The 24,866-nt window shown below is 39.6% G+C and overlaps 1 protein-coding gene across 5 annotated transcripts in view; it reads left to right on the top strand.

The window, feature by feature from the left end:
* The window catches only part of SSBP2 (single stranded DNA binding protein 2), a 169,032-nt gene extending 150,798 nt beyond the window's left edge, over window positions 1–18,234 (top strand). For all 5 annotated transcript variants that reach the window (XM_089493768.1, XM_089493776.1, XM_089493794.1 and 2 more), the window contains 5 exons: window positions 7,692–7,762; window positions 9,236–9,314; window positions 11,548–11,576; window positions 13,527–13,625; window positions 17,642–18,234. In XM_089493768.1, coding sequence (XP_089349894.1) covers window positions 7,692–7,762; window positions 9,236–9,314; window positions 11,548–11,576; window positions 13,527–13,625; window positions 17,642–17,671 — 308 coding nt within the window. In that variant the 3' untranslated portion in view covers window positions 17,672–18,234. The remainder of the gene's footprint in view (window positions 1–7,691; window positions 7,763–9,235; window positions 9,315–11,547; window positions 11,577–13,526; window positions 13,626–17,641) is intronic.
* Window positions 18,235–24,866: the final 6,632 nt, after the last annotated feature.

Genomic DNA, 24,866 nt, shown 5'->3' on the forward strand with positions numbered 1-24,866 from the left:
ATTGAAACAGAACCTTCCCTTTAAGTGTAAGATAGCAGCCAGTACATTCCTTTAAAGAAGTATTCCCAGTAGATTGACTGTTATACTCATTACTAAAGACTTTGCAGTATGGACAACGAGGGATCTGCTGCAGTCACCTGCAACTCTTGTGGGATGTTTCTCTTCTTGCCTACAGAAGTGGAGAACTTCACATGCAGCAAGTGCAAGTTGGTAGCACTCTTGGAGGAGAAAGTGCAGCAGCTGGAGTCCAGAGTAGCTACACTTCAGCAGATTAGGGAACAAGAGGATTTCCTGGACACAATAGAACTAACCATCTTGGATGAGTACCATGCAGAGGAAGATGCTAGGGTGGAAGAGGTCACTTGCCAAACAGAGGAGGCAGACAGCTGGAGGAATGTCACAAAGAGAAGTAAGCCAAGAAGGAATTGTTCGGGGAGCTTGCAGCTAGAGAATCGATTCCAAGCTCTTTCCCTTATCAAGGAGGATGAAGAAGAGCAGCATGGGCAGACTTCAGGGACGGAGCAGGGGAGCCTGAGAGTCCCACCCGAGGGAACAGTCGCTGCTAAGCCTCGGAGGAGGCGTGTGGTCGTAGTGGGGGACTCCTTGCTGAGGGGTACAGAAGCAGTGATTTGTAGGCCTGACAAGATGTCTCGAGAGGTGTGTTGTCTACCAGGTGCAAAGATCCGTGATGTGACAGAGAGGCTGACAAGACTGGTCAAGCCTACTGACCAATACCCCTTCCTTTTGGTCCACGTGGGAACTAATGATACTGCAAGACACAGCATTCAGAACATCAAAAGGGATTACAAGGCGCTTGGTAGGAAGCTGAAAGGAATGGATGTACAGGTTGTCATCTCGTCTCTTCTGCCAGTTGAAGGGCATGGTCCAGGAAGGGAGAGGAAAATAGCAGATGTGAACAACTGGCTTCGCAGATGGTGCCGCCGAGAAGGATTTGGATTCTTCAATCATGGGCTGCGGTTCCATGAGGAGGGACTTCTTGCAACAGACGGGTTGCATCTCATGCCAGTTGGAAGAAATGTTTTTGCCAACAGTCTCAAGAACTTGATCAGGAGAGCTTTAAACTGAGTTCCGAGGGGAAGGGAGACAATATTAAGGAAGGCGAAAGGGATGGCGAAAATAGTCAAACTGACATAGAGGAAACAAGGCAAACAGTGCAAGGACCCAACAGTGGGAGGCAAAAAAACTTGCACAGGCAGCAAGTAAAAGGGAACCATGGTCTGCGATGTCTCTACACTAATGCACAGAGCATGGGAAATAAGCAGGATGAACTCGAACTCCTAGTACAACAAAGCAAATATGATATAATAGGCATCACTGAAACCTGGTGGGATGAGTCTCATGATTGGAATGTGGAAATAGAGGGGTATAACCTTTTTAAGAGAAATAGGCCAAACAAGAAAGGAGGAGGAATAGCACTATATGTCAGAGATATTTACACCAGTGAAGAGATCCTGGACATCAATCATGGAAGCCAGGTGGAGAGCATCTGGATAAGAATCAAAGGGGAGGGAAACAACAAGGATGTTACAGTGGGAGTCTACTACAGACCCCCAAGTCAGACTGAGGAATTGGATGATGCCTTTCTAGAACAGATGACCACACACTCAGAAAGGAGAGATGTAGTAGTGATGGGCGACTTCAACTACCCTGATATTTGCTGGAAGTCAAACTCAGCAAAATCCTCAAGGTCTAGCAAATTCCTCACTTGCCTGGAAGACAATTTCATGGTCCAAAAGGTGGAAGAGGCAACAAGGGGGTCAGCTATTTTAGATCTGATCCTAACCAACAAGGATGACTTGGTTAATGGGGTGCAAATGGTGGGATCATTAGGTGGAAGTGACCATGTTCTCCTGGAGTTTGTAATACAGTGGAAAGGAGAAGCCAGGCATAGTCAGACACGCATCCTAGACTTTAGGAGAGCGAATTTCAGTAAACGTAGAGAAGTATTGAGGGCGATTCCATGGTCAGAAATACTAAAAGATAAAGGAGTTCAGGATGGATGGGAGTTTCTCAAAAGAGAGATACTGAAGGCACAATTTCAAACAGTTCCAGTGAGAAAGAAAAACGGGAGGTGTCTCAAGAAACCAGGATGGATGACTAAGGAACTTTCAACTGAGCTAAGTTTGAAACGGAACATGTATAAGAAATGGAAAAAGGGGGAAATCACAAAAAAGGAATTCAAAGAAATAGCAGGCATGTGTAGGGGTAAAGTCAGAAAAGCTAAAGCGCAGAATGAACTCAGGCTTGCTAGAGAGGTTAAGAACAATAAAAAGGGCTTTTTTGGATATGTCCGCAGCAAAAGGAAGAAGAAGGAAACGGTAGGGTCACTGCGTGGAGAAGATGGCAAAATGCTAACAGAAGACAGAGACAAGGCAGAATTACTCAACACCTTCTTTGCCTCAGTCTTCTCAGAAAAGGCAAAGGGTGCTCAACCTGAGGATAATGGAGCAGAGGACAGAATAGGGGAATTTCAGCACAGAATAAGTAAAGAGATAGTAGAGGAACACCTTATTAATCTAAATGAATTTAAGTCTCCGGGACCAGATGAACTCCATCCAAGGGTATTAAAAGAACTGGCAAATGTAATATCGGAGCCATTGGCAATAATCTTTGAAAACTCCTGGAGAACAGGAGAGATCCCAGCAGACTGGAGGAGGGCAAACGTTGTCCCCATCTTCAAAAAGGGGAAAAAAGAGGATCCCAACAATTATCGTCCAGTTAGTCTGACATCAATACCAGGAAAGATTCTGGAGCAGATCATTAAACAGAGAGTCTGTGAACATCTAGAAGGCAATGCCATAATCACAAAAAGTCAACATGGGTTTCAGAGAAACAAATCATGCCAGACAAACCTAATCTCTTTCTTTGATAAAATTACCAGCTTGGTAGATGAAGGGAATGCTGTGGATATAGTATATCTTGATTTCAGTAAGGCCTTTGACAAGGTTTCCCATGACATTCTTGCAAACAAGCTTGTAAAATGTGGGCTAGACAAAGGAACTGTTAAATGGATCTGTAATTGGTTGACCGGCCGAACCCAAAGGGTGCTCAACAATGGCTCCTTTTCATCCTGGAGAGAAGTGACCAGTGGGGTCCCACAGGGCTCTGTCCTGGGCCCAGTGCTATTCAACATCTTTATCAATGACCTGGATGACAGAATTGGGAGCATACTTATCAAATTTGCAGATGACACCAAATTAGGGGGAATAGCTAATACCCCAGAGGACAGGATCAAGATTCAAAATGACCTGAATAGACTAGAAAGCTGGGCCAAAGCTAACAAAATGAAATTCAACACAGAGAAATGTAAGGTATTGCACTTAGGGCGGAAAAATAAAATGCACAGATATAGGATGGGTGACACCTGGCTGAATGAAACTACGTGTGAAAGGGATCTAGGAGTCCAAGTAGACCACAAGTTGAACATAAGTGAACAGTGTGATGCGGCAGCTAAAAAGGCCAATGCTATTTTAGGCTGCATCAATAGAAGTATAGTGTCTAGATCAAGAGAAGTAATAGTGCCACTGTATTCTGCTCTGGTCAGGCCCCACCTAGAATATTGTGTCCAGTTCTGGGCACCACAATTCAGAAAGGACATTGAGAAACTGGAGCGTGTCCAAAGGAGGGCGACAAAAATGGTGAAGGGTCTGGAAACCATGCCCTATGAGGAACGACTTAGGGAGCTGGGGATGTTTAGCCTGGAGAAAAGAAGGTTAAGAGGTGATATGATAGCCCTGTTTAAATATTTGAAAGGATGTCATATTGAAGAGGGAGCAAGCTTGTTCTCTGCTGCTCCAGAGAACAGGACCCGGAACAATGGATGCAAGCTACAGGAAAAGAGATTCCACCTGAACATTAGGAGGAACTTCCTGACAGTAAGGGCTGTTCAACAGTGGAATGCACTCCCTCGGAGGGTGATAGAGTCTCCTTCCTTGGAGGTCTTTAAACAGAGGCTGGATGGCCATCTGTCAGGGATACTTTGAATTGGATTTCCTGCATGGCAGGGGGTTGGACTGGATGGCCCTAGTGGTCTCTTCCAACTCTATGATTCTATGATTCTATGATTCTATGATTAAAAACACAATATCAAAGCATAAAAACAACAATTAAAAACTAAAACCCCTGATATCCCTCTGTTGATCCTCAACCATCACTAAGATGGGGCCACGGGAGGAATGAGGGAATCAGGGAACCTGGGCCGGGATGGTTAATCTGGAAAGGCCTGCCGGAAGAGATCCGTCTTGACAGCTTTTTTAAAGCTGTCTAATGATGTCAACTGACGGATCTCATCTGGCAGGTCGTTCCAGAGTTTGGGGGCGACAGCAGAGAATGCCCTCTGGGAGGTCGCTGCAAGCCTAGATTTTAGAGGCTGCAGTAAGTTCTTCCCAGAGGACCGGAGAGCGCGGGGAGGATTGTACGGGAGGAGGCGGTCCCTGAGATAGCTTGGACCCAAGCCATTTAGGGCTTTAAAGGTGATAACCAACACCTTGTATTGGGCCCGGAAGCTGATAGGCAGCCAGTGGAGGGACCTCAAAACCGGAGTAATGTGGTCCCTCCTAGATGTTCCTGAGACAAGCCTGGCTGCCATGTTTTGAACCAGCTGTAATTTCCGAGTCAAGCACAGGGGTAGCCCCATGTAGAGCGCATTACAGAAGTCAAGGCGTGAGGTTACCAGCGCGTGCACAACCGTCTCGAGATCCCTTACTTTCAGAAAAGGGCGCAGCTGGCGTATCAGCCGAAGCTGATAACAGGCACTCCTGACTGTCGCATTTACCTGATTTGTCATCAGGAGCGACGAGTCAAGGAGCACCCCCAGATTGCAAACACAGTCACTGGAGGAGAGTGTGACCCCATCCAGGACTGGAGGTTGCAACCCAATTCTTGGTTTCGGGGCCGCTACCATGAGCACCTCCGTCTTGTCTGGATTCAGTTTCAATCTGTTTTTCCTCATCCAGCCCATTACCGCCTGAAGACATTCATTGAGAGAAGAGATGCCATCAGAATTCGAGGCCGACGAACGAGACACGGAGAAATAGATTTGGGTGTCATCAGTGTACTGATAACACCCAGCACCATGACTCCATATTATCTCACCCAGCGGCTTCATATAGATGTTAAATAACATCGGGGACAAAATAGCCCCCTGAGGAACCCCACAAGTGAGGTACCTCTTACTGGAGCTACAGTCCCCGAGTAGCACCCTCTGAGACCTGCCCGAGAGGAAGGACCGGAACCACTGCAAAGCAGTGCCCCCGATACCATGGAAACCATGCCCTATGAGGAACGACTTAGGGAGCTGGGGATGTTTAGCCTGGAGAAAAGAAGATTAAGAGGTGATATGATAGCCCTGTTTAAATATTTGAAGGGGTGTCACATTGAGGAGGGAATAAGCTTGTTTTCTGCTGCTCCAGAGAACAGGACCAGGAACAATGGATCCAAGCTGCGAGAAAAGAGATTCCACCTCAACATTAGGAGGAACTTCCTGACAGTAAGGGCTGTTCGACAGTGGAGCACACTCCCTTGGAGCGTAGTGGAGTCTCCTTTCGTGGAAGTCTTCAAACAGAGGCTGGATGGCCATCTGTCAGGGATGCTTTGATTTGGATTTCTTGCATGGCAGGGGGTTGGACTGGATGGCCCTAGTGGTCTCTTCCAACTCTATGATTCTATGAATTCAAAGTCCTTTGTGTATGGAAATAAAGTGGCAAGCCCAGTTTTAATGATGGTCGTTTGTGAACAAAGGCATTGTAAATTAGCCTTTGTGCATGGAAATGAAGTGGCAAATCCAGTTTGACAATGTAATTAGCCTGTGGTGAAGAGATTAGATGAGTGTAGGATGTCCATGGGGTCAGATGACGTTGAAATGTGTGTGCCAGGAAGCCCATTATGTTTGTTCAATCCATTGCTGAGGGACTGTAATTTGTGGATGAACTCTAATTCTGCTGTTTCACTTTCCAATCTACTTTTGTAGTTCTTTTGTTCAAGGTGCACTGTTCTGAGGTCTGAGATGGAATACCCAGGGAGATTGAAATGTTTTGCCACCGGTTTTTGTATATTCCCATTCCTAATGTCTGGTTTATGTACGTTTATCCTCTGGCACAGGGACTGGCCCCTTTGCCCAATGTAGAGTGCTGACAGGCATTGATGGAACATTGGAGGAGGAGCATGTGAAGTTCCCCTTAAAATTGTGGGTGATGCCATTAGGTCTTGTGATGACATTTCTGGGATAAATGTGTGGGCAGAATTGGCATCTTGGTTTGTGGCAAGCCTTAGTACCTGTTTCCCCTTCTTTGTCGTGTGAACATACATTGTGAATTATGTGAATTATGCCAATTTCTTTTTTAGTTAGTCTCAAAGGTACTCCAGGATCTCTCTACAATCTGTTTCTACAGACTAACACGGCTATATCTTTGAATTCTGCATACATTGTAGTTATCAAATTATTCTACTTCCTCTAAACATATAAATAGGATATACTTCTATGCATTATTCCAGTCTACTAGTCTCTAATTCCAAAACTGCTATTTATTGGGATAGATTTTTTAAAAATGTTCAGAAACTTTTAAGAAATGAAATATAGGGGCGAAACAGAGGTGAATTGGGGTGAACACATGCTGCCGCCCCAATCCACTTTGAAGCAGAACAAAAAGGAGCAGCAAAGATCCGCTCCTTTTTCGGCTGGGGAAAGGTGGTTTTTCCTGCTCCGCTGTGGCTCCATGGCAGCTTAAAGCTGGTCCGCCGGAGTGCTGCGTATACACAGAGTTCCACCGGAGCACCTTGAAGCTGCCCACGTCTGAGCAGCTACCCAGCTTCTGGGCAGCTTCAGGACGGCATGAGAGTGTGTGGCATATAAACACCAGATGGCGACTTTAAAGGGCCATGTGTTCCGGCCCATACACATGCTTGAAAAAGCTGATGAACAGAAAATGAAACATTCATTCATCATGTGTTGATATTCTCTCAAATAGGATTATAAAGTATTATTTTCTTACCCTTACATTTTCAGATTATTTGAAAAATGACTATTCAGTTTTGATTTAACTATAATGGTTTTTATCATGATTAGAGATCTAAGGTATCATTGAGTCATAGGCCAGAATTCTTTGCCTTTTGTCCAACTAAGAACAGGCTGCTCACAGGCACAGAACAACCCATATGTGTGAGTCACAGAGACTACAAAGAACTACCAGTTTTTCTTCAATTTTTTTTCAATTTTCAAACCCCAGTCTTTCTTCATCTTGTCATTGCACCTTGTCATTGCTTCTTACTGAAAGAATTGACTTAATCATGAAACATTAACAGAGTCAGGATGGCCCAGCACACATGAATGACCTTTAGTACTGAGTAATCTGGATTCCAAATTGTATTTCCATGGTTTAAAAAAATTGCAAACTGTTGCTGGTACCTATGCAGTATTTTCTCTTGTTTCCAGTTACATCTTGTATTCCCACCAAATTCTGACCCATTCACAGTCTAAACAGGTTGTCGATTATTAAAATATCTATACTTTCTTTATTGGATGTTAACAGTAGTTTTGAAGACCACTCTGAAAGTAGTTGTGGAATGAGTTCTTCCATTGTGCTATTCCCACTGCTGGAGTATGTTGCTGCATAAAAGTTAATTGTACCCATTGAGCTTTCCTTGCTAAAGTACTTCATCTTAATAACTTTCAGATTCAACCAATTCTGGAGATAATATGTACACTTTAATGAATGCAGTACCTCCTGGACCGAACAGACCTAATGTAAGTATCAGAAATAAACACATATGTTTCATTGTATAGCTTGTGCTTTTCTATTTTGTACTACAGATCTTCAATGAATTGTGTACCATACTGGCTCTATTAAAAAGCAACACGCTAATAGCAAGCAAGGTAACAAGTCAGTCCTTCAGTAACAAGTGACATTAACAAGCTATTCACTAAACGCATTACTCAAGGAAAAATAAATTACTTTTTAAAAATACCATCATCTATCTTCATGAGGAAGAACATGAATTATATACAAGTTACAGCATATAGCATTGCTCTCCAGAATTTTTACTAGTAGGAAAGTATTTGCAGAGGCTACACCATGGGACTACTTTGATGCAGTCCTGTTATCAAAAAATTTTCTCCCATGAGAATTTATAGGTATTATTTAGGCTAATTCCTAGCCCTAGTTATTTTCTGTTAAAAGTGTAACAGTGTAATACTGATGGCAGCAAGATTATGAAAATATACGGTAAATTCAGTTGCTTGCCCCACCTACTGTAGACCAGCTGAAGCATGGGAACATAAAATGTTGATTTACAAAGGCTCTGTTGATTCAGTGGGTTTACTCCATTGTTTCCTAATCCAAAACTCTTGAATTTAAGCTTGGATTTTTGTTTCCATTCTACTTTCCATCTAAAGAGTTCTACAGTACAGTGCCTCTTATCTGGAGTTCGGAAATCCAAATTACTCCAACATACAAAACTTTTTTCATGGTTTCTGAAACAGTGACACCTTTGCTTTCTGATGGTTCAGGACACACAAACCTTATGTCATGCACAAAATTATTTTAAAATTACATAGAAATTTGTTGTTGTGTCCCTACAGGTCGTTTCCAATTTATGATTATCCTAAGGAGTTTATCACTCTGGGGCTGATTTTGACATTAAAGAGAGATTAAAGCACATTTAAAGCATCCTGCAAATGAAGTGGAAATGGCGAGTAACTGCACGAATGATTATCACACGCAATTGCACAAATAAAGTGACATCAGAAATGCATTGTCACTGAAATCCCCAAAGTAAAAAGATGCACATTAATGCTTCTTTGTGACCACTTTAATGATGGGTTTTGTGTGGTGTCATGTGAAATCGTTACACGTAATTACGCGATTTTTCTGGGATATTCACGGGATAAACTCGCAATCTCCTTTGTGTGATAAACTCCTGCGATGGGTTCTATCATAGGTTTTTCTTGGCAAGATTTGTTCAGACAGTATGTGACTTGCCCAGGGTCACCCAGTGGGTTTTATTGGCTGAGTGGGGAATTACCTTTAGGCTATATGTATAATGTATATATGAAACATAAATGAATTTTGTGTTTAGGCCTGCTTCATCTTCAAGATATCTCATTATATATCTATATTTAAATACAAGTATTTAAAAAAACGAGACTAAACTAAACTGTTTATTATTTACCACATTTGGGTAGGATGTTTGTAGTATGATGCATTTTCACTTTTTGCAGTTTCCAATGGGACCAGGGTCTGATGGCCCTATGGGTGGATTGGGTGGAATGGATTCACATCATATGAATGGATCATTAGGTAAGGATGTTATATTTAATTATAATTATTTAATCTTGGGTTAGGGAATTTATCCAAATCTAGAAAGCAAAAAGTCTGTTTTTCCCATCATATTTTCAATTTTTCTTCTGCTAAAAAAACTTCTCAGGGTACCAAGAAAATTCCAAGTCACATAAAAATAATATATGTTGCTAACGTGAATTACTGTTTTATCCTCTTCTGCTTTATATGTGAAAATGTGGTTTCTTTAGAATTACACTGCATGGGGAGAAAACTATTGTGCTGGGTTCTAGGGAGTGAAGTACTTTGATAAGAAAAACAACCCTGTAACTTGGTTGGAAGCTTTTGGAAGCATCATTTTGCTTGAACTTAGAAGTATTACTTCATTTTAATAATACTGTAATATAAATAAAATATCAAACAATTAAAAATTACAATTTCAAAACCCAACCCTCCATTTTACATGATCGTACATAATTTTAGAACAATTAAACTTAATTTATGCTTCCACTTAGAATGATTGTTATTGGAAGGTAGGACAGGACAAGGCTGAGATGCAGTCCCAAAATACAAAAAAAGCCACATGTCATGACATGCTGTTTAAGATGAAAATAATGATTTTTGACCATTTAGCAACTAGAGCAAGAAATGTATATGTATATTTCACTGCTAATTTCTTCCACATGTTCATCTAAAACAATATGAATAAATTTGCCACAGAGAGAAGCAGGGGGGGGGGGGGGGGACAACAACAACAACAACAAATAGAAGGAAATAAAACTCTGAACATATGTCTGTTTGTGGCAGATTAATTTGGATGCTGTTTACTTTGAGTGCCATTCAAAAATGAGCCACCAGAAGCAGAATAATTGTTGTATGCGTTGGCTCTCAGATTGACCAGTCAACCAAGTAGTTAAAAAGTAGTTGTACTTTTTGTCTTGACAAAAGCAGAACACTGCAAGGAAAAGTAAAACAAAACAAAAAACTAATCCCAACAAAGTAGATGGAATTGCAAAACAATGAAGTGCATTCAATTTGGGTGGGTGAATGGAGAGACCAAAAGGGATGACTGATACTTAATTTGTTTCAGGGGTTTTTAACCAAAATTTCAGTCAGGGAAGCTGTATGAAACAAGACTGCTAAAAGCAATGGCAAACTCTTAAATGAACACTATATTACAAATCACTGTAATACCACTGTAGTAAAAATACTAACAGAAATGTTAAAGGCAGAAACAGGGCTGCAGATTTTTGAAAGGTCTGTATTAGTAATGAGCTTGACTGTAATATAAGAGACTGAAGAAACTGAAGCATTTGAGGAAATCTAGATATTTTCTTTAGAAATTTTAGTTCATACCTTGCCATGGAAAGAGACATTTTGATTTTTGATTATTTACTAGATGCAGCTCTCAGAGCTCAGAGAGCTCTCGGAATAATCATAACAATAAAGCCCAATTTAAAAAAAGGAGGAAAGAAAGAAACCCAAAATTCTGCTTTCTGTTTTGTACAGTGGTTCCTTTCTATACACGGGGGATCCATTGCGGATCCTCCCCCCACGTATGTGAAAAAACATGAGATGTCAAGTTCTGTTGATTTTCCTGTGTGTTGCACTGCGCATGTAGCGCATGCATGTGCACCATTTTGTCCCCCCCAGGCTTGCCATCCACATGAGCTCAAGTCCATGGATGGCATGCTCACATATGGCGCGGGTCAACTGTATTGAAATCACTCTTTTGTTTCTGATTTTTTAAAATGAAATTGAATCATACTATTTCAAACCTCTGTTTGAGCACTTTCATTTAAAAAGAAAAAGAAGTTATAACCCCCAAGTACTCCTCCTTTATTTTATTTTATCTCCTCTTAGTATTTTCTGAGACTAAATAGATTAGAACTTTGTTTTCTTCAATGGTCTGTGCTTGTGTCAGTTGAGAATCTTCTATGTGGAAATCTAATGTTACAGTATACTAACTGCAGAATTGCTTTTGTCTTTTTTATTATATTTACATTATTATCTAATTCACCTAAACAACAATGTGGTCTTGCTGTGGCTCACATAAAACATTTGTTTGTTTGCTTAAAAAAAAAAAACTTAAATCCCACTGTTCAGGTAGCAGTTAGAACAAGAAAGTGAAGACTCACAGTTAAGAAGGTGTGAGTTTCCTAGATCTAAGCTAATCTGCAATATGATACGTTTTAAATCCTAGTCTCAAATTGATTAAATTGAAAACTAAAATGAATGTTTATTTCAATTTAAGGCTCAGGAGACATGGACAGTATCTCCAAAGTAAGTATTCCTAAGGTCATAAAGCAAGTTTATTTTAATTATTAAAGTTCTTTTAATTTTTGAAATAATAAAGTAGGTTTTATTACATTATTGACACTGAAGGAACACAAGCAAATAATCATTATTAGGAAATCAAATAAAATCTTGTAATGCTTAGGATCTGTTCAAAAGACTTGTTAATTTATCACTTGAATGTACACTTGTCCCTCCATATTTGCTAGGGTTAGGGGCACAAGACCCCTGTGAATATGGAAAAACCGCAAATAACAAAAACATCATGTTTTTACCTGAGAGGACACCTCTGTAAGAATCTTTAGGTCCTCCAGTGCAGCTCTGTGGTCAACGTCCAACAGACACTGACCATAGAACTGCACTAGAGGAGCTACAGATGCCTAGTAGAGTATGCTCTCTAGGAATCTCTAGGTCTTTCAGTGCAACTTTTAGTTAAAGTTGACCATAGACTTGCACTGGAGGACCTAGATAATCCTAGAGAGAACATATTAATCAAATCCATGAATAATCAAATCCGCAAATATCAAAGCTGGGCCCGCAAATATGATGAGTGTAGTGATGAACTCTAAACCTCTGTTTTGTGATTGATTGATTAATTATAACCAAGTTGCTTGTGTTCAGTGCAGATGTTAAGTTTTGGCAATATCAACAAAGTCCATAACATTTCGAACAACTTGTTTAAATATAGGACGTGAACTGGGAGATACTGATAGCTGCTATATAATTTGTGTTGATGATTGGCAACAGTTTCTGACTCAGTTATTTCTCTTAATTATTATTATTTTTAAATAGTAAAATCAGAAGGGCTCTCACCTTAGGTCCAGCAGATATTGCTATTACATTGCAGCCATCCAGAATACATTTTTCAAGAAATTGTTCTTACTTTCACCTGGTACGCCTACAGCTTTGGTTCGGGCTGAGGTCGGCCTCCCTTCCATCAGAGCTCGTATTCATTTTACTTTATTTAACTACTGGAGATCTGTAATAGATTCTCCAGTTAAGGTTTTTCCTAAGTTGGGTTTCCAACATTTACCAAGCTGCAAAGTCTGGAGTTTAAGATGCCATAGGTTGCTTGAATCATATCCTGCTCTAACTGAAAATCCTTCTACCTGGAATTCAAGAGAGAAGCTTCGTGAATACATTTTTAACCATGATGTGTATCTGGATAGACTAGCTATTAACAACTCGAAATTTTCCAAATGGTTTAGATTATATAAATTGGACCATCAGATGGCTGTTTACCTAGGGAAGCTTACATTCCCAAAGCTTAGGCAGGCTTTTACAGCTCTTCATTTTCAAACAATGCCTTCAGCCATGATCGATGGCAGATATTCACACACACTTAAGGATTCCTGTATATGTATTTGTGGAGCTCCAGAAATCGAGGATTTGCCTCATTATCTGCTTTTTTGCTCACTATATACTGACCCAAGAACTAAATTTATGGGATCTATTCTGTCCAATTTACAATCTAATACTACCTCTGAAAAAAATTTTTTATCTCTTGTCTGATATTGATTCTAAGGTAACTTTGTTGATTGCCTCAGCAGCAATCAAAATTCAGGCAAGGGTAATAGCAGACATTGCAGTTGACTGTCATGGGAATGATCTTATCTAAACTTTGAAGTTGTTTTTAATGTTGTTTTATTTAATTGTCTGGAATTTTATTATGTTTTAATGTATAAAATTTGGATGTTAGTTATTTGATGGAGCATTTTATAATTCTGAATGTCTGTCATCAGTTTTACATTTTAATCATGCGAATGGCCTTTGGCTTAAGCATTAATAAAAAATTGACTATTACATTGTAGTAACTCACATGTAGTTTTTCCTTTGATGTGGTGTCCCTATTTGTTAATTAACATGTTAAACTTTGTTCTGAAACATTTGCAAATGAATTTAAAGCTATAGTATTGACTTTCTTTTTTACTTCAATAGAATTCTCCCAGTAATATGAGCATGAGCAATCAGCCAGGAACCCCTCGAGATGATGGTGAAATGGGGGGCAACTTTCTAAACCCCTTTCAGAGTGAAAGTGTAAGTAATATGAATATTTTTGATGTTTCATAACTTTGACTGATGTGAAGAATTTTCAAATTAAGGTTACATTTTCAGGTTTTACACTGATTAAATCAGCACTGTCCATTTTCTACCTATAACCCTAGCACAATCATTCCCAGTAGTGCCCACCTGGGACCATTGGAAAACTATTGGGGGGGGGTGCTGAGGGGAAAAAAGGACAGCAGGGGAGCGGTGAGGAAAAAGGGGGTGGCAGGGATTTGTAGGGATGAGGTTTACATGAAACTCCTTTTGTACATCATTCTAGGATAGGGAGGGAGGCCCAATGGAGAGCTGCTCCGGGAACAAGCTGTCTGTCCGTCTGTCTGTCCAGGCTGTGAGGCAAGAGACCCAGTATTGTTCCTCTGGCTTTGCCTCACTTGGAGCAGAGCAAACAGACCCTGTCCTTCCCCTTTCTTCACTCCCCCCCCCCCCGGCCCTAAAATACTTGCCAAGTCCACCTTTGTGCAGAAACTGCTTGGCCTCCCCCTGCAAGAAGTCCAAGGAAGAAAGCATCTTCCAATAAGAAAGACACAGGCTGGTTCTGAGGCAAAAGTGAAAGGAGGGGGCAGAAACATGCAAGTTCTCCCCCATTCCCTCTTGCTTTCTAGCCAAAGCAAATGGGAAAGGACGAGAGCATGTATGCCTGCCCCTCCCTTCCCTTTTGCCTTGACTAGCTGGCTTGAGCTAGGAAAAAGAGAAGGGAGGCAGGAGCCTGCATGCTCTCCTCCTTTTCCCCTTTCCTTCACTAGTTAGCATGGAGGAGGGGGGGGTGATATGGTTGTCACTCAAGAGAAAAGGGGGCAGTAGCCAGAAAAAGTTTGGGGACCACTGCCCTAACACATTGGAGGCTGGATGCTCTATGTAGAAAAGAGTGTCTATTTTCTGAGCTTTACAGACTTTTCACAATTACTGGTTACTGGTTATAATACTCTTTAAGAACCCTCATTTTGTCAGCACTTCCATGCACTTCACACTATTATGCATATCTGTGATTGTGTTGGTAAGGCTGCAATACTAAATGCATTTAGTGACATGTAAGCCCCATTGAATACAGTAGGAGTTATTCCTGCATACATATGCATAGGATTATACTGTAAAAATATTTTTCAGTTTACAGAAAAGGATGATAAGTATTTGTTTAAGACTCTTCAGCTTATATAAGTTTACGGGTCAAATTCGCCATTGTAGTCAAGAAATCAAAAGAAGACTAGAATTTGGAGACAGCTTCCAATAAACTAGAAAAGATCTTGAAGCATCAAAATATATAGAATACCAGGATTGTCTATGCCATTGTATTTTCCAATATATGTCTGTCACTGTGAATGCTAGACCATGAAGAAAAGCTTACAGGAAGAGAATCAACTCATTTTGAATATAGAGGTAAATATTCAGGTAAATTAAGCCAGAACTTTTTCTAGAAGACAAAATTAATAAACTTAGACTGTCATACTCTAATCATGAGCAGGCAGGACTCAGAAAAGAAAATAATGCTTGATAATGTTGAAGGTAGTCGAAAAAGGGGAAGACTACATTACTGATGGATAGACTCCATCAAGGACTTGCATACTGAGGCCCGTTACAGACGGGCCTGAAAATACGGACTGGGTCCGTATTAGGTTAGAAAGGGGCGTCACTTCCTGACGCCCCTAACCCTAATACGGACCCAGTCCATACAAAATGGCGGCGCCCTATGTAGACAGCGCCACCATTATGGCGGCACGAGAGCACTGCCTCTATACGGGGCGGGGCGGACGTGACATCGTCACGCCGCACCAGGGCGCATAGTGCGCCCTTTCCCCGACTGCAGAAGGAGCTCCGAAACGGAGCTCCTTTTGCCGTTTGCATCGCTGGGCGCAACCTTTATATGGCTGCTCCAGCGACGCAGAGGAAAAAGGGGCCAAGCAGCCCCTTTCTCCTCCTCCCCGCCATCGCCGGGTGTCCTTGGGGCTTGAAGCCCCAAGGACACCCCTTTCCAGGCCGCGGTGATGCTGCAAAGCTAGACATATGAGGACTTAAGTACATGTTTTGTTTTTTTTGGGAGCAGCAGAATTGTTATGGGGGAGCATAACTACACCCTTATGTATATTGTGTGTGTGTGTGTGAGTCGCTTCCCCGCGGCCTGAAAAGTGACGGATCAGGGCCCCGGAGGTTGCCGGTCTGGCAGCTGAGGCCCCGATACACTGGGGAAAGGGGCGGGTGCAGGCCGCCCCAAACGGGCGGTCTGTAACCCGCCTGTGACACTAAAAATTGTTCACACCTGTTGGTGGTTGTTGTATGCCTTTGTTTTGTTTTTTAACTTATGGCAATACTAATGTGGCCCAATCACAGGGGTTATCTCAGCAAGATTTGTTCAGAGAGCCTTTGCTTTCCTCTAAAACTGAGAGAGTGTGACTTTTCCTTTAAACCCAGGTTTCCAGAGTCATAGTCCAACACTCAAACCAGTATACTACACTGACTCTTCACATCTATAGCTCCTACATTTTTGAGTTAACATTTCCTTTGTATCTTTGCCTGCTCTTTTCTTTGGGTGCCTAAACTGTTTTTCTAAAGGGTCAAATGAAGTTTTAAGATGCTGCAAAGCTAGACATATGAGGACTTAAGGACATGTTGTTGTTTTTTTTTGTTTGTTTTTTATTTATTTTTTATTTTTTTGGAGCAGCAGAATTGTTATGGGGAAGCATAACTACACCCTTATGTATATTGTGTGAGTGCGTGCACATGCATACATGTATAATAATGTAACAACAGCATTTACAGTCGGCCCTTCTTATACACGGATTATTTATACACGGATTCAAGCATATACGGTTTGAAAATGTTCAATAAAAGTATAAATTTCAAATTTCCCCTGAATCAAAGCAAAACTCTGAGGTTTCATAGTTTTAGCAAGTTAAGATTATTGGAAGAACTATTTTATACAATTGGGCAATTGTCATTAAAATATAAAATAACCATAAAAATGTATGTATACAAAAGATAAAATGTTTAATAATTTACAGTGTATAATAATTTCAAAATGGACAAAAGTGCATTCACTTTTAAAAGGTTAGTTCCTTATGATAAAAATTGGCCTTTTAATTAAACATGTTCGATTTAAAGACTGAACAGAAGCAACATCAGCTTTTTAAACATTAAGGTCTAATTTGCCCTGCAAGTATAATGCAGTTTGTCACTGCTTTAACTGCCATGGCACAATGCTGTGGAATTAATAGGATTTGTAGTTTTGGAGATACTAAGCTTTCTCTCTGGTGCCACAGCAAACCATAAATTCCATAGCATTGATCCATGGCAGTTAAAGCAGTGTCAAACTGCATTATTTCTGCAGTGCAGATGAGAGCAGAGAGTAATTAATAAACTATATACAGTGGTCTCTTATTATCCGCTGGGGTTTGGTTCCAGGATCCCCCGTGGATAACAAAATCTGTGGATGCTCAAAATCCCATTAAATATAATGGCAGAGCAAAATGGAGTCCCTTCTATAAAATGGAAAATCAAAGTTTGATATTTGGAATTTATACTTTTTTTTGAACATTTTCAAGCCATGGATGCTTGAATCAGTGGATAAAAAAATCTGTGGATAAAGAGGGCTGACTGTATGTAGTGATTCAATTGGACTGCTGATTTTACATATATTTATGAGTTGTCTTGATACTAGTACTGATTGCTTCTCTACTAGACTGAGTTTAAGGATCATGAATCAGCATCACAAACAAGCATAGGATTTTCTTTGGCTTACTATTCTTTTACTATTATACTATTAATTTTCTTTACTTTTCCGTAGTAGGATTTCATGCTTCAATTTTTTAATCACTGATAATTTCACTGATTCCTTTAGATGGTGCAGGATATCAGTCCAATTAGATAAACCTTTTAAAAGTGCTCCCTGAATCATTTTTGAAAGCTTACTTAACTATTGATATTTTATCACACAGTCATATGATTTGTTATTAAGCCATTACATTGCTGCTAAAATGTGGATTCCTATTTTTCAGTACTCTCCCAGCATGACAATGAGTGTGTGATCCATTACCAAGTCTCTTCATGACGGCTGCACTGAGTTGGCCCTCTCCAGAGAGCTACTAAAGAAGAAAAATTACTCATCCCTGTGTACAGTTTAACAGAAAAGATCTCTGCCACAATTGGACCCACCATTTTTTTCAACCATCTCTCCAGTTTTGTGAAGAAAACGGGCCCTGATCCGATTTCGGCATCCATATGTGGCATATCCAAGCTGCCCAAGACTGAACTACAAAATTATCTGTGTATGTATATGTAGGATAGGTGTATGTATGTGTGTATTACAGAAACATAGATATGCGCACATACATACATAGACCTGCAGGACGTTGTAAAATATTATCACATGACATCTTAAGTAGAAATAAGAAATAGGGACTTTTATTCCATCTTTTTCACGTTTACATTTTAACTATTAAAAGAACTGCTTCCCTCTCCCCATCTGAACTGTTTTGTGCTGTGTATATCACTGCTTTGTAAGTTATTTTTTTTTAAAGAAGATCTCAAATAAGTTCTGTTTTTGTCATTGTCTGACATCATTGATAGGAATAAAACTGCTTATAAGAGGGCTCTCATACAGTTGTGTTTGATACCAATGGAAAAATACAGTCTCAAGAAACAGAAGACATGCAGTGCATTAAGTTCTTTCAGCAAATGAAATTAGTCCTTTGCCATTCTAATAAGGGAGAGAAAAGAATTTGGAAGGGTTATTTGTCCCTGTTTCTTCATAGATGCCTAACTGCAATCCTGAACAAACTTGCATGGTGGTAAGTTCCTGTGATACAATTCAGATTTACTTCCATGTAAATCCATGTTGAGGATCAGAGTGCAAATCCTTCAGTATTTGTTTTCAAGGGAAGAATGAGTTTATCTCAGCTTCTTCATCTATGCAGGGAAAAATGCATCATTACTGTGTTGGGCTGCGATTGATTGCTGTAGCATCCAGCAATAAAAGTGGCAGATTTTGTTTTTCTGCTCTTGGAAAAAAATAAAATTTTATTTAGTATGATCTTCCATAGGTGTAGTAATGAATAAAAAGCTATAGCTTGTGTTGCTGAGGCATGCTTTTTCTAACAGTCCACTATTATCTCCCAGGGCTAGTAACACCCTTACCTCCAATTATCTGTAACCAGTTAAAAGCAGGTCAGCTTTTTCCAGCCGTACTGTTTCTTCCCCAAACACACTCTCACTGGTCCTCTTAACCATTTTATGTATGTAATTTCATGTTATGTATAATTCTATAACACCTCTTTGGATGTTTCTAAGACTATATAAATAATTAATTTGTTTAATTTAAGTGAAGGCACAGATTCCTGTAGCATCATAAAGACTAGCACATTTTATTGGACAGAAAGTTTTTGTGAACTAAATAAAACTTATGCCATAATAATGTGTTAGTCTTTAAGGTATTACAGGACTTTTAATCTGCTGCAGCAAAAACAACAGACATGGCTACCCCTCTGCAAATCCATTTAAAGTTATGTAGGCCGAGTCAGATTTCTTCCAGGATCACATCTCTTGTGGTCCAAAATGACTGTGGAATTTAAAGGTGCTACCCATGAGGAAAGAGTATGGCAGCAAGTCCTTTTTATTCACACATGCTGATACATGAAGAGACGCATTTCCAATTTTTCAATATGTTCTTAAATCAAAATGTTACTTTATGGTGTTTTCAAAATAATAACAACCTCCCATTATTTGCACATCTCTTAACCTATTTCTTTTGGCAAGTGTGTATTGAACTGTTACCTGAGATCATTGATTTATGTTTCCTTGAGGTCATTGGGAAATTTTGTTACAGTCTATATAGTGCACCTCTCACTGAAGTAGCAGTGAAAGTACTCAAATTAAATGAGAAGCTGTGCATGGTGTTGGCACCCCTTGTCACTGACTTTAAAGGCAAAGGAAGATCTTTATTTAAATTATGTTGATGTTTTGCAAACATTGTCTACGTGTGTTTAACTGTAGAATGAGTAAAAAAGTGGGAATGAGCAAAGTCATTTATGCCATCAAATCCATGACTCTTAGAAATGTGTAATTTAACTCCTCTTTCATTGAGTGCATAAAGCACACAAAGTAATAATGGCTGATATCCAATATTGCTCCTTCATTAACAGAAGCTCTTTAATTCAGTGGAAGCTTCCATAAATGGAATTAGAGATAAGTGATTCCTGCTGATTCCTCCTTCTCTTTCCAGCTTGTTGCAACCACATTTTCCCAAATCTATCCTAGACTGTTGAGGACCTTCTGGAACAGTGTCAGAGATGGAACCAATGCTAGAGAAATTGAAATTTCCTTTCCTAAATTTACAGAGGCCTCCACTGGGTCAAAAGCTTTTTATAAACAGATATAACTGCTTAATCCCAAATCTTTTTGTCCAGTCATTCTTTTTATGCATGTGAAAAAGTTGTCTCTGTGCCTATTTTTTTCATTTGTAACATTGAGTATATACTTTGCCAGTTAGCCACATAAACTAATGGAATATTATACACATAGCACCTAAAGACACTGCTAAGTAAATAGTATTTTTTGTGTGTGATGTTTTGTACTTTCAAATCAGCTGTTTATAGAGATGTGCAAAATAGAAGACAATATCAAAATAGGAGATTGATTTCCATGCATTGATTTCTTCATAGCATATTGAAACATCTATGCATGCCTTTATAAGTTGTATCCAAGCCTTAATGTCAAGTCTCCTTGAAAGAAGTGTGTGTGTTTTAGGGCCAGTTGAGATGGAACACCTTGTTCTCTGGATTTGTTGATGAAATTATCCCAGCAGAAGCAAATACATGCAAAGTGTTCACACAGTAATTCATCACTCCTGGATTTTTTTTTTAAAAGGAATAACTTGTGGTCAGCATAGCATCTTTCTCTCCAGTCCAACTCATAAATCTTTGACATTATGTCTATACCTGTATAAGAATCTTCCAAAAACATCTTTAGATATTTATTTGTTTTTTAAATGCCTGAGGTAGATAGGAGTATTGTGTGTTGGAGACAAATTAGCACGGATGAATCACTTTTGGGGGGGCTCTGTACACACTGATGGAAGGGAGCTTAAAACATTTACTTTGTAAGCAGAATAAGAAATGGCCTTAAGCTTACTTCTTGCTGAATTTTTGTGTGTTCCCCAAGGTGGTAGGAGCTTTCCTTTAGTCAGCATTTGCCTACTAATAGGCATCAGTCATAATCTGAAGAAAGAGGTGCATAAGAGCAAACATTTAGCACAATTCCTTCAAGCATTTGCTTCTCTGTGTTGCAAATGCCAACTTTTATGTTTGGAACTTTTCTGTTAGGTTTTGCCTCTCATTCCAGACTATCAACCAAAATTTTAGTTGCCACTGCCCTGGTCTAATATGGTACATATTCCAAATTCCTTCAAACCTTTTCACAGGTCCTACTAAAAGTAGTGAAGCCAGAATATCCATGAGGCACTCTCTTTAGTTCCCTTGAATACTAATAAAGGTCCAAAATACAAGGCAGAAGTAATCCAGTTTGAGACCGCTTTAACTGCCGTGGTTCAATGCTAGCGAATAGTAGTTTATTGTGGCACCAGTTAAAGCAGTCTCAAACTGGATTATTTCTAAAGTGTGTTTTCGACCAATGAGTATAGCCTAAGTATTAATTGTACTTTTCCTAAGTGAGCTTTTTGCCAGAAGGAAATTTATTTAATACTAATTTAAATACATAGATTTTCATCCACCTACAGTATGTATAATTAAGGGCTCACATGTATCATCAAATCATGGTAGTGGTCCCCAAACTGTGCCCTTTAAGAAATTTTGGACTTCAGCTCCCAAAAGCCTCAGCCATGTTAGCCAACAGTCTGGGATTCTGGGAACTGAAATCCAAAATCTCTTAAAGAGCACAGTTTGGGGATCACTGAATCATGGTTTGGCACTACAGAATTAAGCCTTAGCTCGCACATTCTCTCCCCTACTGTGCTTGGTGTATTATCCTGATTTACAGGGCAAGTGCAAACCATAGCCTGCTAGTTTGAAGATAATGGGCAGCTATTGCTTTCCTGCACCCAGAAAATAACTCTTTAGGCAGAACATGCAAGGAGACTAGGAGGGAATTGAAGAGTAAGCACATAACCATAGAGATTTATCATACAGCATTAAACCATGGCTGAATGGTGTGTGGGGAACAACCGCAATGGAAGCATTGAGTCTTAACTGAGTGATGACTATAGCTATTTAAATGCGATTGTCTAGCATGTTTTGCTTCATTTTAGATAGCAACTTTAAAATCTTTACATCAAAAAGATCACATGACTAAAAATCATATGTGTGACAACACTATGCTTGTATGCCAATATGTTGGATGCAGTGAGGTTATGGAAATAGATGATGAAACTGAAGAGGGACCAGTTATTAAACTGTATGTTTCATTTTCCCCCCTTTTGCCTTGGTATCACAAATTGTAGCCAATAAATATTGCACTGACTTTTCCTGAGTCTTTTAAATCTCATGTATTGTCCATTTGTTCCCTGATTTTTATGCTAAAGAGATGCATAAGCATTGTTAATAGGAGTTTGTCACATAACACTTAAGAATTAAGAATACTCTGTTAACATTGCAAGTCATGATAAGACAGTAACTATTCAAATCTAGTCTGATTGGAATTTTAGCAGTGATTTTGGTAGAAACTAAATGGTATATTTAATTCTATTTTATGAAGTCTGAGATAAAAAATTTAAAACTGATCCAGATTCTAAAATGTCTGTTTACTATTTAGAAGGAAATAGACTAGAGTTCTGAGCATAAATAAATTTCAGTTGCCAGTTCGCAACACTAATAATTTTACAATTTATTCAGTGGAGCAAACCTTTCTGTTTGCTCTAAAGGGCACATGAACTGTGCAAAAGGAAAGTATCTCATTCTGTCAGTTACAGATAATTAAAGTTTCATTTTGAAAATGTGCTCAGGTTCTGGGATGCACTTGCACATGAGCTCTGCTGATATCAAGTGGAGAATTCAGGCAGCTATGAAGGTGCACAAGTGCTTGAAGCATTGAGATTTTTTAATCTTCCCAGAGCTATGCCATCCCTGTTTTTAAGAAAAAGAAATCACAGAAAAGAAATGTATGTATGCCTGTATATAACTAATTTGGGGAATTAAGTTGTTTTTCTTCTTTTGTTAGCTCATTTGAGCAGAACTAGACTGTATCCATACTGTGTAATTATAGCAGTTTGATGACACTTTAATTGTCATTGCTCTGTCCCATAGAATCCTGAGATTTGTAGTTTGGTGAGGCACTTAGAATTCTTTGGTACACTTAACTGAGTACTAGAGGGCCAGCCAGACAATATCTCACCAAACTACAAATCCCAGCATTTCAGAGAACCATGGCAGTTAAAGTTATATCAAAGCATGTAATTGTGTAGTGTGGATAACCTACTCAACGTATTGATTTATCCTATGGTTGTTTTGTGTATTCATATTTTAACACCAAAATAAGTATTAGCTTAGCCATTTCTATTTACATTTTTTATTATTTACATACAAGATATGCAAGGAAGCCTCTCATTTGATGAGAGAATTTGCCATAAATCTATGTAAAGATGTTTGTCCATTTTGATATCTGTTGATATTATCATGTTATGACCAGATTTCTGAATTTTTCTTTTTTAAAGAAAAAATATTTAGAAAGTAAACGACTTCACAATTATAAGATTTTAGAAAAACAAATGCTAATTCAAAAAATCAAATTCAAAAATTATGGCTTTCAAATCAAACATTACAAGTTTGTATCCAAAAGCATCAAAGTTCCTTGTTTTAAGAATGTGTATGTTTCAGCTAGGATCTAAAGAGAGGACCCCTCCATTGTTGGGCATATGCCTCATGTGCCTCAAAAACGTATCCCCAAGGATCTGAAATGGTGTGTAACCAGAAAGGCACTAGAAACTAGATATTCAGAGAGAAAACATGAAAGCATTGCTCTCCTCATTTCACACCCTTTTCATACAATCATTTCTTTTGAGGCCAAGCTCAAGCTATGTGTGGCGTTCTAGACATTACTGGTCTTCAGCTCACAACAGCGTTACCATTGGCGATGCTGACTCAGGCTTGTAGGGGAAATCCAACAACATTTTCAAGGCAAAGGTTTTTTTATAACATTCTCAAAATTATGAACATAAGATCCCTATAGAGTCAGAGCAAAGGGTCATCTAATAATAATAATAATAATAATAATAATCTAGTCCAGCATTCCCTTCCCAATAGTAGATGATAAGTGCTTTCAGAAATTCCACTACCATGAATCCAACCCATCCCCTTCTGATGCACTCCCAATCCTCTGGCATGCTGTCTCTGAATTTCAGAATTCTGTTTGTCAACCATTACTGATAGTGATCGATAAAGGTATCTAGGCCAGTGATGGCGAACCTATGGCACACGTGCCAGAGGTGGCACTCAGAGCCCTCTCTGTGGGCACACATGCTGTCACCCTAGCATAGCGTTTGCCAGAGTTTCTTACTAGAAAGCCAGAGGGATGTGGCACTTTGCAGGAAATAAGTGGGGTCTGGGTTGCAGTTTGGGTACTCGGTCTGTAAAAGGTTCACTATCACTGATCTAGGCCATTGACCATTATCCCATCTTATGGCACTGAATGTCCTACCACACCAGCCATTGTATGCATTGGGAGTTCTTACAACAGAATAGGTTTTCAGGCATTGTACTTTTTCAGCCTCCTTCACTGTGACCTCATCCCCCTCTACCTTCCCTGCATACAAGTCATTCTTGCCCTTCCTAGTTCATATTTTATCCTCGACCACTTCTATAGCTCTCTGTTTCTTCTTGCATCTTTCTCAGGTTCATTGGACCTTTCATTACCCAATTACAGCCCCATATTCCACTTTACCTGTCATGGCTGCATCCTGTGGAATCCTGGGGTTTGTAGTTTGGTGAGACACTAGAACTCCCTGCCTGAAAATTCTAATTATATTTCCTTCAACTGCAAATCCCAGGATTCCAGAGAGAGGAATCATAGTGCTATCAGTGTGCAGTGTGAAAGTTCACATTTGTTGCCTTCAGTCTCACACTTCTTTCCCCTGGCCAGTTCCATCTTTCATCTTCCAGTCCCCTGTCCACACTCATTATAATAGTGAAAGCTCACAAATGGATGTAATAGCCACTCTCTGTTTAACATTTTGTGGCAGGGGTTTTCTTCTTAGCCTTTTAAATTTTCCATTGAGAG

Source organism: Sceloporus occidentalis, unplaced genomic scaffold, assembly GCF_023333645.1.
Source record: "Sceloporus occidentalis isolate IW3139 unplaced genomic scaffold, rSceOcc1.0.p SCAF_1, whole genome shotgun sequence".
NCBI lineage: Eukaryota > Metazoa > Chordata > Lepidosauria > Squamata > Phrynosomatidae > Sceloporus > Sceloporus occidentalis.